This window comes from Bos grunniens, chromosome 10 (genome assembly GCF_055505025.1).
Source record: "Bos grunniens cultivar Pamir isolate PY7600 chromosome 10, Bosgru_T2T1.0, whole genome shotgun sequence".
Lineage (NCBI taxonomy): Eukaryota > Metazoa > Chordata > Mammalia > Artiodactyla > Bovidae > Bos > Bos grunniens.
Window position 1 is genome coordinate 101,097,847 of NC_141174.1, and position 16,955 is coordinate 101,114,801.

Below are 16,955 nucleotides of genomic sequence, written 5' to 3' on the forward strand. Positions count from 1 at the left end.
AGAACAATGAAAAAATATACTATGCTCCTTTAATTTTTAATAGTGTTCCCCTATAGTACAAAATGACCGACTTAATGAAATGCTTAATATAATACAAGCTAAATTTGCAGGCAAATGTATATCAAGATGACTCTATAAAACAACTCTAATGGAAGCTGAAATACAAAAAAGCCAAAAACAGTCTTTTAGTGGTCAAATATTTTGGTGTTTAATTATGGTGATCATATCTGCCAACTGTTTGCTTTTTTTTTAATGCAAAATGGAAGTGTCAGTAATGGTTGAATATAAAGCATAAGGAATGTTGGCAGTGGGCAGGCCAGGGGAGTCAGATACCCTTTCCCTACACCTGATTTTGTCTCAACAGACTTGTCAAGTAAGTCGTAAAACTTGATTTTGTCACCTTAGTTTCCAAATATGTTAAAGGTAGCTACAGTTCGAGCAGCTTGATCTCTAAGACCTCTTCTAGCTGCTGCTGCTGCTTCTAAGTTGCTTCAGTCGTGTCCGACTCTATGCGACCCCAGAGACGGCAGCCCACCAGGCTCCCCCGTCCCTGGGATTCTCCAGGCAAGAACACTGGGGTGGGTTGCCATTTCCTTCTCCAATGCATGAAAGTGAAAAGTGAAAGTGAAGTCGCTCAGTCGTGTCCGACTCCTAGCAACCCCATGGACCACATTTTATAATTCAAAACAGAAAGCATTAGACTATTCACTAGGCAATATTAAAAGGTGAATGCCCGAAGCAATAAAACAGCAGATGCAAACAACCAGGACCTACTATACGGCACAGGGAATTATATTCAGTATTTTGTAATAATCCATAATGGAAAAAATATATACATGTAAAACTGAATCACCTTCTGTACACTAGAAGCTAACACAGCAATGTAAACCAACTATACTTCAATAAACGAACAGGAAACACCAGCAGATGCAGATTCTACTGGGACAACCCTCTGCTGATAAAACTGATGGCTCTGTAAATATAATATCTATGTCAGGTATGTATTGGAAAATTTAACTTACACTCATGCACCCTTACCACCTCTGCAGGAACAACCTGAACTGACCTTTCCCAGATGAAAGAGGGCCACATCAAGATGTAGAGAGCAATCTAGAGTTACCTCTGCCATGTAAGTGATCCCTTCACTAGGTCACCTGGCCACACCAGCAGAAGTTGTAGGATATATATAGTGGCCTTGTGAGAGGGACAGATGACAGCTCCACTCCCAGGAACCAGGAAGTGTTAGTATGAAGTCAACATAGGTTTCTGCAGCCCCAGCTTAGATTTCAACTGCTAGAAAAGTAATTTCATTAGCAATTTTTGAAACTATTTTTAAACTTCTGCTATACTGATTTATTCTCAAAACTTGGTAATATAGGTATTAAATATTAATATTAATATTAAGATATTAAATATCTTAACGTGTCCCATAAATATTTATATTTGTTTAATTTTATTTTTTAATATTTTTTTGTATCTATTTGGCTGTCCTGGCTCTTAGTGTGGCATGGGGAGCTTCGATCTTTAGTTATAGCATGCAGGGTCTTTTAGTCATGGCATGTGGCATCTACTTCCCTGTCTAGGAAATGCATCTGGGCCCCCCGAATTGGGAGTGTGGAGTCAGCCTCTGGACCATCAGCAAAGTCTCTATACTTGTTTTAAATACTATTCAAGGATATTAACTTGAAAAATGGAGTCCTCATTCAAAGTCCTAAAAAAAGAAAGCTCTGGGACAGGGGGAAGAGGAAGGCAGCTCAGAAGAACAAATAGATCTTATCTCCAGGGCCTCCATGAAGAGAACAAAAAAACAGTTCATTAAAGTTCACAGGGAACACTCCAGAACAGAGTCTGGAATGAAGTCTCCCTCCACAACTGCTTCAGAGCCCAGAAACTACATTATGAATAAATCATTCAAATCATTCATCTTATTTGCTCCTCAAAACTTTCTTTTCTCTATGACACAGGCAAAAGGAAAAAAGCAAAAACATAACCAAAGTACTGGCTGTAATTATCCACAAAATAGTCACGGGTGCCTATAAGGATAATTTATTAGTATTACAGTTTTCTCCATAACTCCTTCATTTTAAAATAGTTCAGTAATACTAACCATAATACAAAGTGAAAACAACCAGCGAACAGCTGACAAACGTAAATTTTACGACCTCAGTGGTGCTTAAGGCAACATTTACAGACTGTCAGTTGTATTTTTGGTCCAAGTACCCAGTAGGCCAGAGAAGGAAAGTGTGGGCATGCGGTGCCCTGCCCTGCAGCTCTCCTAACAAGGAACACACAGTTGCAGAGAGAAAAGCGGGTGTAATGGGGACATAAGCAGCTGAGTGGAAAATATATCTGCTCCCAAGTGCTCATGAATGTAAAAGAAAAAAGATAATTACAAGTTATATAAAAAACATAAGAAAACAAACACATTCCTTACTAATAAGTCTATGAGAGAAACACAAATACACATCCTTCAGCACCATTAGGGAAGCCTAGCTCTGGTTCACAAGACTCGCTCTCATGAGACGGGAAGTGATTCAGAACTGTCAGTCACACCACGGCGACCTTCCTAAACTCCCCTCTGGGTGGTGAACCTCTGTTCAGGGGTCTGCCACTGCAGACTGTAACTAGCTAGATTTCAACCCTTTTTAGCCTGCCTTTCCTCGTGTTATCTGCTGTGTACTGTCCGCTAAAATGCTATAGCTTTCACTTGTGATTGACTGTAGTACAACCCTTGTAGTTATTCTGACTGTATTCCCCTTCACCATCCCCTTTTCCAATCTGACTTCATACAGTTCAATTCAGTTCAGTCCCTCAGCCGTGCCAACTCTTTGTGACCCCACAGACTGCAGCACGCCAGGCCTCCCTGTCCATCAACAACTCCCAGAGTTCACTCAAACTCATGTCCATTGAGTTAGTGATGCCATCCAACCATCTCATCCTCTGTCGTCCCCTTCTCCTCCCGCCTTCAATCTTTCCCAGCATCAGGGTCTCTTCAAATGAGTCAGCTCTTCGCATGAGGTGGCCAAAGGATTGGAGTTTCAGTTTCAACACCAGTCCTTCCAATGAATATTCAGGACTGCTCTCCTTTAGGATGGACGGGTTGGATCTCCTTGCAGTCCAAGGGACTCTCAAGAGTCTTCTCCAACACCACAGTTCAAAAGCATCAATTCTTCGGTGCTCAGCTTTTTTTATAGTCCAACTCTCACATCCCTACATGACAACTGGAAAAACCATAGCTTCGACTAGACAGACCTTTGTTGGCAAAGTAATGTCTTTGCTTTTTAATATGCTGTCTAGGTTGGTCATAGTTTTTCTCCCAAGGAGTACGCGTCTTTTAATTTCATGGCTGCAGTCACCATCTGCAGTGATTTTGGAGCCCCCCAAAATAAAGTCTGACACTGTTTCCACTGTTTCCCCATCTATTTGCCATGAAGTGATGGGACCGGATGCCATGATCTTCGTTTTCTGAATGTTGAGCTTTAAGCCAACTTTTTCACTCTCCTCTTTCATATTCATCAAGAGGTTCTTTAGTTCTTCTTCACTTTCTACCATAAGGGTGGTATCATCTGGATATTGGAGGTTATTGATATTTCTCCCGGCAATCTTGATTCCAGCTTGTGCATCATCCAGCCCAGTGTTTCTCATGATGTACTCTTCATTTAAGTTAAATAAGCAGGGTGACAAGATACAGCCTTGACATACTCCTTTCCCTATTTGGAACCAGTCTGTTGTTCCATGTCCAGTTCTAACTGTTGCTTCCTGACCTGCATACAGATTTCTCAAGAGGCAGGTCAGGTGGTCTGGTATTCCCATCTCTTGAAGAATTTTCCACAGTTTGTTGTGATCCACACAGTTGAAAGCTTTGGCATAGTCAATAAAGCAGAAATAGATGTTTTTCTGGAACTCTCTTGCTTTTTCCATGATCCAGCAGATGTTGGCAATTTGATCTCTGGTTCTTCTGCCTTTTCTAAATCCAGCTTGAACATCTGGAAGTTTATGGTTTACATACTGTTGAAGACTCACTTGGAGAATTTTGAGCATTACTTTACTAGCATGTGAGATGAGTGCAGTTGTGCGGTAGTTTGAGAATTCTGTGGTATTGCCTTTCTTAGGGACTGAAATGAAAACAGACCTTTTCCAGTCCTGTGGCCACCGCTGAGTTTTCCAAAGTTGCTGGTATATTGAGTGCAACACTTTCACAACATCATCTTTTTAGGATTTGACATAGCTCAACTGGAATTCCATCACATCCACTAGCTTTGTTCATAGTGATGCTTACTAAGGCCCACTTGACTTCACATTCCAGGATGTCTGGCTCTAGGTGAGTGATCACATCATAATTATCTGGGTCGTGAAGATCTTTTTTGTACAGTTCTTCTGTGTCTTCTTGCCACCTGTTCTTAAGATCTTCTGCCTCTGTTAGGTCCATACCATTTGTGTCCTTTATTGAGCCCATCTTTGCATGAAATGTTCCCTTGGTATCTCTAATTTCTTGAAGAGATCTCTAGTTTTTCCCAGTCTATTGCTTTCCTCTGTTTCTTTGCATTGATCGCTGAGGAAGGATTTCTTATCTCTCCTTGCTATTCTTTGGAACTCTGCATTCAAATGGGTATATCTTTCCTTTTCTCCTTTGATTTTTGCTTCTCTTCTTTTCACAGCTATTTGTAAGCCTCCTCAGACAGCTATTTTGCTTTTTTGCATTTCTTTTTCTTGGGTATAGTCTTGATCCCTGTCTCCTGTACAATGTCACAAACCTCTGTCCATAGTTCATCAGGCACTCTGTCTATCAGATCTAGTCCCTTAAATCTATTTCTCACTTCCACTGTATAACCATTAGGGATTTGATTTAGGTCATACTTGAATGATCTAGTGGTTTTCCCTACTTTCTTCGATTTAAGTCTGAATTTGGCAATAAAGAGTTCATGATCTGAGCCAAAGTCAGCTCCCAGTCTTGTTTTTGCTGATAAAAGAATATAATCAATCTGATTTTGGCATTGACCATCTGGTGATGTCCATGCATAGAGTCGTCTCTTGTGTTGCTGGAAGAGGGTGTTTGCAATGATCAGTGCGTTCTCTTGGCAAAACTCTATTAGCCTTCACCCTGCTTCGTTCCGTACTCCAAGGCCAAATTTGCCTGTTCCTCTGGGTGTTTCTTGACTTCCTACTTTTGCATTCCAGTCCCTTATAGTGAAATGGACAGTTTTTTGGCGTGTCAATTCTAGAAGGTCTTGTAGGTCTTCATAGAATCGTTCAACTTCAGCTTCTTCAGCATTACTGGTTGGGGCATAGATTTGGATTACCGTGAATTTGAATGGTTTGCCATGGAAATGAACAGAGACCATGCCTTTGTTTTTGAGACTACACCGAAGTACTGCATTTTGGACTCTTTTGTTGACTACGACATTTCTTCTAAGGGATTCTTGCCCACAGTAGTAGATATCATGGTCATCTGAGTTAAATTCACCCATTCCAGTCCATTTTAGTTCGCTGATTCCTAAAATGTTGACGTTCACTCTTGCTATCTCCTTTTTGACCACTTCCAATTTGCCTTGATTCATGGACCTAACATTCCAGATTCCTATGCAATATTGCACTTTATAGCATCAGACCTTGCTTCCATCACCAGTCACATCCACAACTGGGTGTTGTTTTTACTTTGGCTCCATCCCTTCATTCTTTCTGAAGTTATTTCTCCTCTTATCTCCAGTAGTATATTGGGCACCTACCGACCTGAGGAGTTCATCTTTCAGTGTCCTATCTTTTTGCCTTTTCATACTGTTCCTGGGGTTCTCAAGGAAAGAATACTGAAGTGGTTTGCCATTCCCTTCTCCAGTGGACCATATTCTGTCAGAACTCTCCACCATGACCCACCCGTCTTGGGTGGCCCCATGGGCATGGCTCATAGTTTCATGGAGTTAGACAAGGCTGTGGTCAATGTGATTAGATTGGTGAGTTTTCTGTGACTGTGTTTTTCAGTTTGTCTGCCCTCTGATGGAGAAGTATAAGACTTCTTACAGATCATCCCCAAACATCTCACCTCCCTGAGATGTGCTGCCTCCTGACAAAGAACTGAAGGCAAGCCGCATTTGCTCAGAAGACCCAATGCAGTGTGCCATCTGGCTGCGCACAGTTAAAAAAGAGGTTTCTGCATATAACGATGTATAGTGCTGCCATCATAAATCAATGCTACATCACATCAGACAAGAGAAAGAACTTGTTAGTAATATACTCTAATCCACAGTTATAACACACTGCAAATTATTGTGTGTGCAGATATGATTTGGAATGGTGGTACCTTGAGAAACATACTGCCTGAAGTTGATGTATTCGCATTGACAGTGTCAAATGGATAAAGAAAAAGTTAAATCAACAATTAATTTTCATCCCTATGGAAAGTTTTGGCCTCTGTGGGACACTTAAAGAGCCATATGGGAAGCAATTTAACAGAAGTTTAAAACTTGGACTCTGCGGCCAGACTCCCTAAGGCTAAAATATCAGTTTAATCATCCACTGTTGTGAGACCATAATCAAATTCCGTCTGTTTCTCTGTTTCCTCATCTGTAAAACAGGAATAATCATAATACTTACATCACAGGGCTGTCATGAGGATTAAATGAGCTATATTTGTAAAGCACTTAAACAGAGATATTTAAGTGTTTATTAAGTTATTCAACAGCCCCACAAGGAGCTAAAAGCAGTCACACTCCTTATACTGATAGTAGAAGCTTAAATCGGGCTGGTGAGGACACACAGAAGATAAAATGACACATCACCCAAGAGGGTATGAGATCTGAAAAATGCTGCCAAACATTAGATTAAATATAGACATTAAAATGCTGGACTCAGAGCATCTAGTATCTTCTCAAGCTTGGTGCTAAAATACGCCTGAACGTGCTTTCATATTCCTGCGCACTTAACTGAGGCTCCAGACCAAGCCTAGCCTCTGTGTGACCTTGGAAAACCTTCTAAACTCTCTCTGGATCTTTTGAAAAGCGTTGATGATCAGACTACCCGTTTGAAAGCTAAGGCCCAACTCTGATAGTCCCAGGAAGGTGGCCACCTGATCCTTAACAAAAATATGAAATAAAAAAGAGGAAAAGCAATAGATGTTTTAATAGAATTTCAAACAAAAAGGTTGCCGGGTTGTACAGAAAGCAAGCCCTCCTCCTTTCCCTTATCTTCAGGACAATGACAAAAACAGAAAGCCATTGGCCTTTCCCTCCTATTATATTTGAATAGAAAAGCAGAGTCAAGAACAGCCACCACATTCCAGGACCATCGGGAGGAGGTTATCTTGGGTCTCAGCTCCAACTTTGAGGCGTCATATAGTATACACTCCTGAGAGGTCTCTCAGACAGACTTGTTAATAAATGCAGGGCCACCCCAGAAACAAACAGCCATATAAGATATGATTCGGTTTGTATGAAATGTCCAGAACAGGCAAATCCGTACAGACAGAAAGCAGGCTGGTGATTGCTGAGGACTGGAGTGTAGAAGAAATGAGGGATGACTGCTAAGAGGTACAGGGTTTCCTTTTGGGGTGATGAACCCGTTCTAGAAATAGGCAGCGGTGATGGCTGCAAAACTTTATAAATATATTAACTGCTAAATTTGTATACTTTAAAAGGGTTGCATGAGACTTCTATCTCAGCAAAAAATGGGGGAGGGCCAGGTTCACTGTGGTAATAAAGTTTCCTATGACTATCCAGTAGTCTGCTTTCTCTTATCAGTAATAGAAGGAAGTAGGGAGATTAAAGTCTTTCTGTCAACAGCTCTTGATAATGAGAAGGCTGGGATGACATTTCAAACTGCCTATACAGGGTGGCCAAAAAGTCTGGAAACATAGAGGAAGAGGATAAAGGTCCTGCTCTCAAAGGGAAATTATCTGCACAGAAAATAAGAGTAACCAGTAGGAAGGGGCCTCCTGATAACAAGCTGGTTCCACTGCCTGGAGGCCTGGCCAGGCCTCTAGCTGTCTTTGGCTCCAACACGCCGCCAAGACCTGGCAGGAAGCCAGGAGCACCTCAGCCCCACCCACAGATTTCCCAAGGTAGTGAGCCATGAGAAAAGCTGGGAAGACAGACAAGCTTTTCCAAATTTTACTTCTGCACCCTGCAGCCTCTTGGTCAACCAAGCTTGACCATTGTTGGCCACCCAACAGGGACCATTAAATAGCACAATCTGATGGCCCAAGGAGATGAAGCGGCAGAAGTGAACACAGAAAGGTGAGAAAGAAAGGGATTAACGATAGTTTGGCGGGATCACAGCAGCCAGAATGACCTTAAGAATGTAAATCTTCACGTCACCTCTTATTTCGAACCCATCCAAGGCAGTCAGAAAACATGCAAATTCCCCACAACTACCCGAAATAAACTGCACACTGGACGTGCCAGCCAGTAGCCGTGGCTGGCTGACGCCTGCCCTCACGGGCCCTCCTTCGCCCCTCTCCCCTCTCAGAGCTCCCAGTGCACCAGTGCCTCCAGGGCCTGGTGCACATTGCTTCCTCCTCCAGGGTCTGCTCTCAGCTGGCACCTTCCCATCCATCAAGTCTTAACTCCAATAGTAGCTCAGATGAGTAATCTGCAGGGGGTCCCTGCTGTTAGCCTCTCCCACAGCTCCCTGTGAGTGCTCTGTGGAGGACTCAGCACACGGTCACTATTTCATTATTTACTGCAGTTTACTATGTGGTCTATCCGCGCACAGATGGGGACTATGTCCGCCTTAGTCCCTGTGTATCTGAGATGCTGCCACGGTGCATGGATAGCATTTGGTGTTCGCTTAATATTACTAGATGAACCTGTATTTAAAAAAAAAAAACAACACTCTGGCTGGCAAGAATTCCAACAGACGAGAACAATTAGAGTGATGACAGATCACATCTTGAGTAACGCTGATTTAGGTGCTACTAATAGCACCATTTTCAAGGACTTTCTTTCTGACAATTACACCATCACATTGGTTAAGCAATGAATAGACTTATTAGGCTAATGTAACAGTGATTGCCTCAAATGTTTCCTAACTGGGGGTCTGTATGCTTTATTGTGCTTACAGTCTCCTTGAATCTCTTTCACAAAGCAGAGGCCAGGTGGGCCTCTAGACCCTCCCCAGGGTCTGCAGGTCATTCTTCCACCCCCTTCAATCCCCCTCTTCAAGTATATTAAGCACAAGCTATGCTGCTGCTTTATACTGGGGCTTCTCAGCATGACCTTTAAAAATGAGACTCCTTTAAAAATTCCAAAACCTAGGCTGCACCCAAGAGCAATTACATCATAATCTTCAGGGGCAGGGCCCAGGAATCAGTAATTTTTAAGGCTCCTCAGATACTTCCAGTGGGCAGTCAAGGCTGAGAAGCAGTGTTTTAGGGAAAAATCTAAGCACCCACAGAGACCAACCTTCACTTAATGATACAGAATTCTGTATTCATTTTAAATGAGAGTCCCTTAGACAGCAAGATCAAATCAGTCAATCCTAAAGGAAATCAACCCTGAATATTCACTGGAAGGACTGATGCTGAAGCTCCAATACTTTGGCCACCTGATGCAAAGAGCTGACTCATTGGAAAAGACCCTGGAGCCAGGAAAGATTGAAGGCAGGAAGAGAAGGGGGTGACAGAGGATGAGATGGTTGGATGGCATCACCAACTCAATGAACATGACTTTGATCGAATTCTGTGAGATAGTGAAGGACAGGGAGGCCAGACGTGCTGTAGTCCACCGGGTCACAAAGAGTCATATACCGATTTAGTGACTGAACAACCATATTCATTTTAAAAGTAAGAATTCGGTCTACCAAAAGGAAACACCCTATGAATAAATACTAATAGATGTAGGTACTCATCAATTATCCCCTGAACTTTTATTTAAGTCATTAAAACCCCTTTATTAGATTTCTAATACTCATCACTCCTGTTAAATTGTACTACAAATGTCACTTTGCCTCAGAGTACTCAGATAGAAAAGAAAATAAAGTGTGTCTACTTTATGAATAGAGAAATTCTAAAATATATAAAGCCCATTTACCTCAGAAATATGATCATGTCTACCATTTTAAAGAATTCCTAGCAATAAACAGGGACATTTAGCTTCTTCTAAATAAAAACAGCCAATAATATTCAATGGACTATGTAGAAAATGAATAAAAAAAATGACTTTAAACAAATGATAAAACTTAAATTGACTCACTTGAAATTACTTTAAAATATGACTTTTAAAATGGCTGGAATTAATCCAATAGGCCAAGGAAAAGCTTGTCCAAGCTCCGTCTGCCTTAGTCACATCCACTTCCAGATACACAGGTCTACACACCCTACCGAGAAACGGACTTCTACTTTTCTAAAGCCTATACCAATGATCTAATCGCACCAACAGACAAGGTTATGGTTCTCACAAGATTATACATCAAATGGCACTGATGTGGAGAAAACATTTTTTAAGCTCTGCAGTATTTTTCAAGAGCCATAGTCTCTGCTAGTTTAAAACAATTCAAGCAACTTTTATAAACCTTACAAAAGTGTTCCCCAGAGAAAAGCGTTTGGTCCCTGAATCGGGAAGATCCCCTGGAGGAAGAAATGGCAAATGTTTCCAGTATTCTTGCCTGGAAAAATTCCATGGATAGAGGAGGCTGGCAGGCTACAGTCCATGGGGTCACAAAGAGCATGACTCGACTGAGCATGCACAGGAGATAACTTTTTCATTGATCTGAAAGTCAATCCAGTTTTTCTGGTCGGTCTTCACCATTTGGCATACACAAACAATATGTATGGTATTTTAGCAGATAATGCTGGGGCTGCTGCTGCTGCTGCTAAGTCGTTTCAGTCGTGTCCGACTCTGTGCAACCCCATAGACAGCAGCCTACCAGGCTCCTCTGTCCACGGGATTCTCCAGGCAAGAACACTTGAGTGGGTTGCCATTTCCTTCTCCAATGCTGGGGAGGATCTCCAAATTCAAAACCAAGTAGTAGCCTATCTGTAGCTAGATTTTCTGGAGCCACTAAAAGTCTGTACCTGACTAATTCAGTAACTACTACTTAGGTACTTTCGATTTAACTGTTCAAGTCAGAACTAACATTTTCCTAAAACACATTTCCACTTTCTAGTCACATATTAAATTCTAGCCAGGTCTATGATAGACAAGGTGTAATCATGTATTATTGGTGTCTTAGTCTTCCAGCTGACATTTTTTTCCTTTATTTTTATCCTTATGGTTGAGGAAAGTTGTAGAGACCAACTCAATGAAAGTAAAACCCATCAGAGTTCTCAGGAACAGCTGTAGAGTAAAACAAAATTCATTTAAGGGAAAGAATAATTCCTATTTCAATGAATGGGGAAAAATGAAATCGGACAATATTTTTAAATTAAACACACTGTAGAGTAAATCTGAATTAAGTGAAAGTGAAGTCGCTCAGTTGTGTCCGACTCTTTGCGACCCATGGACTGTAGCCCACCAAGCTCCTCCGTCCATGGGATTCTCCAGGCAAGAATACTGGAGTGGGTTGCCATTTCCTTCTCCAGCTTTACTATGTACATAAATATAAGGTGAAACGCACATTTAAATAATTACTAGGGAGAAGGAATCTACTCTCTGTGCGAGTTTCCCTGGAGGCTCAATGGTAAAGAATTTGCCTGCCAGTGTAGGAGAGGTGGGTTCCATCCCTGGGAGGGGAAGATCCCCTGGAGAAGGAAATGGCAACCCACTCCAGTATTCTTGCCTGGAGAACCCCAAAGACAGAAAAGGGTGGTGGGTTACAGTCCATGGGGTTGCAAAGAACCAGACATGACTTAGCAACTAATACAACAATAATCCACTCTCTGATCTTGGTGAGATCTCCTCAAAAGTAAAGGTCCACTTTGTTCTACCTTTCACTTGTGGAGCTGTTAGAAGGCACACACCCTGCCACTATAAGCTGATGAAACATACATTTTGGCTAGTCATCAGGAGATCAGATGTTAAGGCTCTAAAATGTGTAACCTTAAGCGGTGAGTTACTCCTCTCTGGTCCTTTGACCACTCTCCCAGGAAAATGGGGGATGTGATGTAACTAGGACCACTCTGGATGGGGGAAGGGGAGGAAGGGACAGTTGCAGGGGGAGTCACTTACGAGACGTAGGCTGGGTAACCAAATCCTATCAGGTTGCAGAGGAGAGAGGCTCCATAACCAAACACCAGGTACAACGCCAGCAGCCCGATGACACCTGGAGACGCGAGGACAGAAGTGGGTCGGGTGGCACACTGCAGCCTCAGCCCCCACCCACAGCGCACGGCTTGGCTCGTTCTAGGCGATGGAGAAAAACAAACCGCACCACGGCAGAGCCTGCGCCTTCGCGGAGCTTTGCCTCGGGTCTGAGGATACCCGGCAGGCCTCCTATTTGTGCCCTTCCTTCCACCATCCTCCCCTCAAGGGGCACACCAGCTGGAGGAGCCGTTTCTTTCCTTCTCCGAGGGTCTAGAGAAGTCGGGATTCCCTGGCCGGCCCGCAGCCCCTCCGCTCCCGCGGGGACACCCCTTCCCGGCCCCGAGCCTGGCGGGTACCCGGTGTTCCGCCACGGGCACCGCGCACCCTCCCGCAGGGGCCGCGCCGCTCCGCGCCAGCCCTGCGCTCCGCCACTGCGCTTGGCGTCCGGCCGCGGGGCAGACACGTCAGCGTCAGCGGTCCCCGCGCCCGGCGCCCTGGGCGCCCCTTCGCCGGGCGGCTCTGGCCTGTCCAGGCAGCCAGTCCCGTCCCTGAAGGTGCCCGCCGCTCGCCCCCGTCTGTCACCGACCCCGCGGTCCCCGTGGGCCTGCCCGGCAGCGGATGAGACAGCTGCCCCCGGGCCAGGCGGGGCAGGACCCCGCGGGCACCGGCCCTGCACTCACCGAGCGCAATGAAGCTCCGGTTCACGCCGGTCTTGGCCTCGATCTTGGCCAGGAGGTCAGTCATGCAGTTCTTCTGGTGCAGGAACTGGTCGAACCTCTGCCTCATGGCTGCAGACATGGCGGGGACCGTCGCGCTCCGCCTGGTGCTGTTCCTGGTGCCGGTGGCCGCAGAGCGAGGTGACTGCGCCGGGGCGGCGGGGCGGGCGACTGACGCGTCCCCGGCGGTTCTGCGCAGCCCCGCTCCGGCCCCGCCCGCCCGCCGCCCGCCCCTCTCGCGCCCGGGCGCCGCGCCCGGAGCCACACCCTGGGCGGCGGCCCTGCGCCCACGGCTCCCTGCCCGGCGGCCGCCCCTCCGCCCCCACCTCTGTTAACTGAGTGAGCCCCTTTCAGAAATCGGACTGGACAGAAGGACAGAAGGAAAGTGGAGGCAGGCGGCCTTGTTGCTGCCACCTACAAAGTAGGAGGACTGGTTTGATGGACCTACACTGCTGTGTTATATCTACTAACACATTTTCCACTTAAATACTGAAATGCACGACCAATCCCCAAGAACTGTTTGATTGCAGACCTGCTTTTTCTTTCATGGCCGGTACTCGGCATAGCTTTTCTTACTTATAGATAACAGTCTTTTTGAAAAAACCCTTAAAGAAACAAGACACCCTCCTCTGGGGACACCATTTCCAACAAAAGTACTGCCCAACTTAAACCATTTCATGGTGGGCTTGGCATTTGCTTGATCTCTGATACCACGGAAATGTTTCTAGCCTCAGAGACATACCGTTTGCTTGCCTTGTGGTTGTCTAGTCGCTCAGTCATTGTCCGACTCTTTGCGACCCTATGGACTGTAGCCCGCCAGGCTACTCTGTCCACAGGAATTTGCCAGGCAAGAATACCAGAGTGAGTTGTGATTTCCTACTCCAAGGGATCTTCCTGACTCAAGGATTAAACTCTTGAGCCATCAGGGAAGCCCCGTTCTTGCCTAGAAGCAAAATTACTCTGGAGAAAATAGGTCCAAGTCTTAGGGCAGGACTTCGCTTTTCTTCCTTCAGAAGGTCCGGCTCCTGCTCTTCATCCACCTAAATATAAGCTCTTTTTATGGCTCCTATCGCACCCCTAGGAATGGTGACAAGAAGGCAATGGCACCCCACTCCAGTACTCTTGCCTGGAAAATCCCATGCACGGAGGAGCCTGGTAGGCTGCAGTCCATGGGGTCGCTAAGGGTCCGACACGACTGAGTGACGACTGAGCGACTTCACTTTCACCTTTCACTTTCATGCATTGGAGAGGAAATGGCAACCCACTCCAGTGTTCTTGCCTGGAGAATCCCAGGGACGGTGGAGCCTGATGGGCTGCCGTCTATGGAGTCGCACAAAGTCGGACACAACTGAAGCGACTTAACAGCAGCAGTAGCATGTTAATTCAGGAAACTCCCTTTGAAAGTAGTCTTTCTGACTCCTGTGATCTGTACCCTGCTGCAGAGTTTTCCTTGTTACTTAAGCTTCAACGTCTCCCCATCCCTTACAGACCAGAGCTATGATTCCTTAGGAAAGCATTCACCGGCCCCCAACATTCTCTCTTTACCCTCTTTCAAACTGACTGCCTTCCACTTCCACGAAAAGCTCCCTTGCCCACTCTTAGGCTTTTCCTTTTATGCTAATTCTCCTTCCTCTTTTCTTCCCCAGATTTTATCTCAGTTCTCTCACTAGTCCCATCACTACCCAGCCAAATCAGTGACCAAATTAAACAAACAAAAAGCAAATATATAATAAGATTACTGTGATTACCACCCTGCTGAGGTGTCCATTTCTGTCTTTCTACCTATGGACAATTCTCAGTGTGGCAGCTACTTGGGTCTTTCTAAATTGTGGGTCAAGGTGTGCTGTCTTTTTGCTCTTAACCCTCCAGTAGTTTCCGTTGATGGAAAGAATGGCCTCAAAGTTACAGGTGGTATGTGTATGGTTTATCCTTCTCCCCTCTGATCTCATCTTGTATTGTGTGCTTCCTAGCTGTGCCTCAAACAAGCTGAGCACACTCCTGCCCCGGAGCTCTCACTTTCCTTCTACCTCAGTGGTCCTCAACCAGCAGTGATTCTGTCCCCCCAGGACATGTGACAATGTCTGGAGACATCTTTGCTTGTAAGAAAGGTGGTCACAACTAGGGTGGCAGATGCTACTCAGTTGCAAAAAGCATCTAGCAGGGATGCCGCTAAACATCCTGCAATGCACAGGTCAGGCCCCCCAAAAAGAAAAATCCAGCCCCAAATGTCAGTAGTGCTGAAGTGGGGAAGCCCTTCTCTATCTAAAACCTCCAGATAAGCACTTAACTGTCTTCTCCCATTCATCAGGTCCTTGCTCAAATGACGAATCTATAAGGTCCCCTGTGATCCAGAATTGCAATCCTAACACTCTCTAACCTGTGTCTTGCTTTTGTTTTTTTGTTCTACAACACTGACTACTCTCTGACATTCTATATGATCTACTTTTTGTATTTTTTTCTTCCCCCAATAAATTATGAGATCCACAAAAGGGGGTATCTTTGGCTGTTTTCTTTATGTCTGTATCTCAAACACCTAGAATAGTGCTTGATACTTAATAGGTGTTCAGTAACAATTTGTTGAATTAATGAATATCTAACATGCATTGTGCTACTAAGTATTCTAAGTGTTTCATGCATGGATTCACGTAATTCTCATGACAGCATGGGGTAGATACTGTTTTATCCTCATTTAAAGGAGGGAAATGAGGCATACCAAGGTCTCAAAATTGATAAACGTCAGAGCTAGAATTCAGACAGGACTCTTACCCCTCAATGCACTGCTGCTGTAGTAGTTCAGTCCCTAAAGCGTGTCTGACTCTGGGACTCCATGAACTGTAGCACACCAGGCTTCCCTGTCCTTTGCTATCTCCTGGACTTTGCTCAAACTCATGTCCATTGAGTCGGTGATGCCATCTAATCATCTCATCCTCTGATGCCCTCTTCTCCTTTTGCCTTAGATCTTTCCTAACATCAGGGTCTTTTCTAATGAGTCAGCTCTTTGCATCAGGTGGCCAAAGTATTGGAGCTTCAGCATCAGTCCTTCCAATGAATATTCAGGGTTGATTTCCTTTAGCATTGCCTGGTTTGATCTCCTTGCAGTGCAAGGGACTCTCAAGAGTCTTCTCCAGCACCCCAATTCTAGAACATCAATTCTTCAGCCATCAGCTTTCTTTATGGACCAATTCTCATAACAGTGCATGACTACTGGAAAAACCATAGCTTTGACTATACAGACCTTTGTCAGCAAATTGATGTCCCTGCTTTTTAATGCACTGTCTAGGTTTGTCAGTTTTGCTTCCAAGGAACAAGCAGCTTTCAATTTCATGGCTGCAGTCACCATCAGAAGCGATTTGGAGCTCAAGAAAATAAACTCTGTTGCTACTTCCATTTCTTCCCCTTTTATTTGCCATAAAGTGATGGGACCAGATGCCATAATCTTAGTTTTATGAGTTTTAAGCCAGCTTTATCACTCTCCTCTTTCACCCTCTTTAAGAGACTCATTAGTTTCTCTTCACTTCCTGCCATTATTAGAGTAGTATCACTTATCATTTAGTTTCACTTCACTGCCATTATTAGAGTGGTATCATCTGCATATCTGAGGTTGTTGATATTTCTCCCTTGATTCCAGCTTGTGATTCATCCGATGTACTGCTGATATGGGTCAGATAGTGTCTTCAAAAAAGATAAGCTGGATTGATAATCTCCTTCTCATTTGGAGGTAGGATCTTTATAAAGGTAGTAAATTAAGATGAGTTTATCTGGGTGAGCTCTAATCCAGTATGACTAGTGTACTTATAAAATGAGGAAATTTGGATGAGATAGAGACAGACATGGACAGAGGAAAGACAAGGTGAAGACACATGGGGCGAAGCCAGACTTCTACAAGCCACAAAGAGAGACCTGCCCTCATAGATCTTGAAGGAAACCAGCTCTACCAACACCTGATCCTGGCCATCTGGCTTCCAGAACTGTAAGACAATACATATCTTTCACCGAAGACAGGCAATTTATAGTTTAGTCATGTACAGAAGGAAAAGATAAAGGGAGAAATGCCATGCAGAAATTTTAC

At 44.3% G+C, this 16,955-nt stretch overlaps 1 protein-coding gene across 1 annotated transcript in view; it reads right to left on the minus strand.

Moving 5' to 3' along the window:
* The window catches only part of REEP5 (receptor accessory protein 5), a 52,436-nt gene extending 39,377 nt beyond the window's left edge, over window positions 1-13,059 (minus strand). The window contains exons 1-2 of the mRNA XM_086323341.1: window positions 12,851-13,059; window positions 12,096-12,189 (exon numbers count right to left, since the gene is read on the minus strand). Coding sequence (XP_086179467.1) covers window positions 12,096-12,189; window positions 12,851-12,968 — 212 coding nt within the window. The 5' untranslated portion in view covers window positions 12,969-13,059. The remainder of the gene's footprint in view (window positions 1-12,095; window positions 12,190-12,850) is intronic.
* Window positions 13,060-16,955: the final 3,896 nt, after the last annotated feature.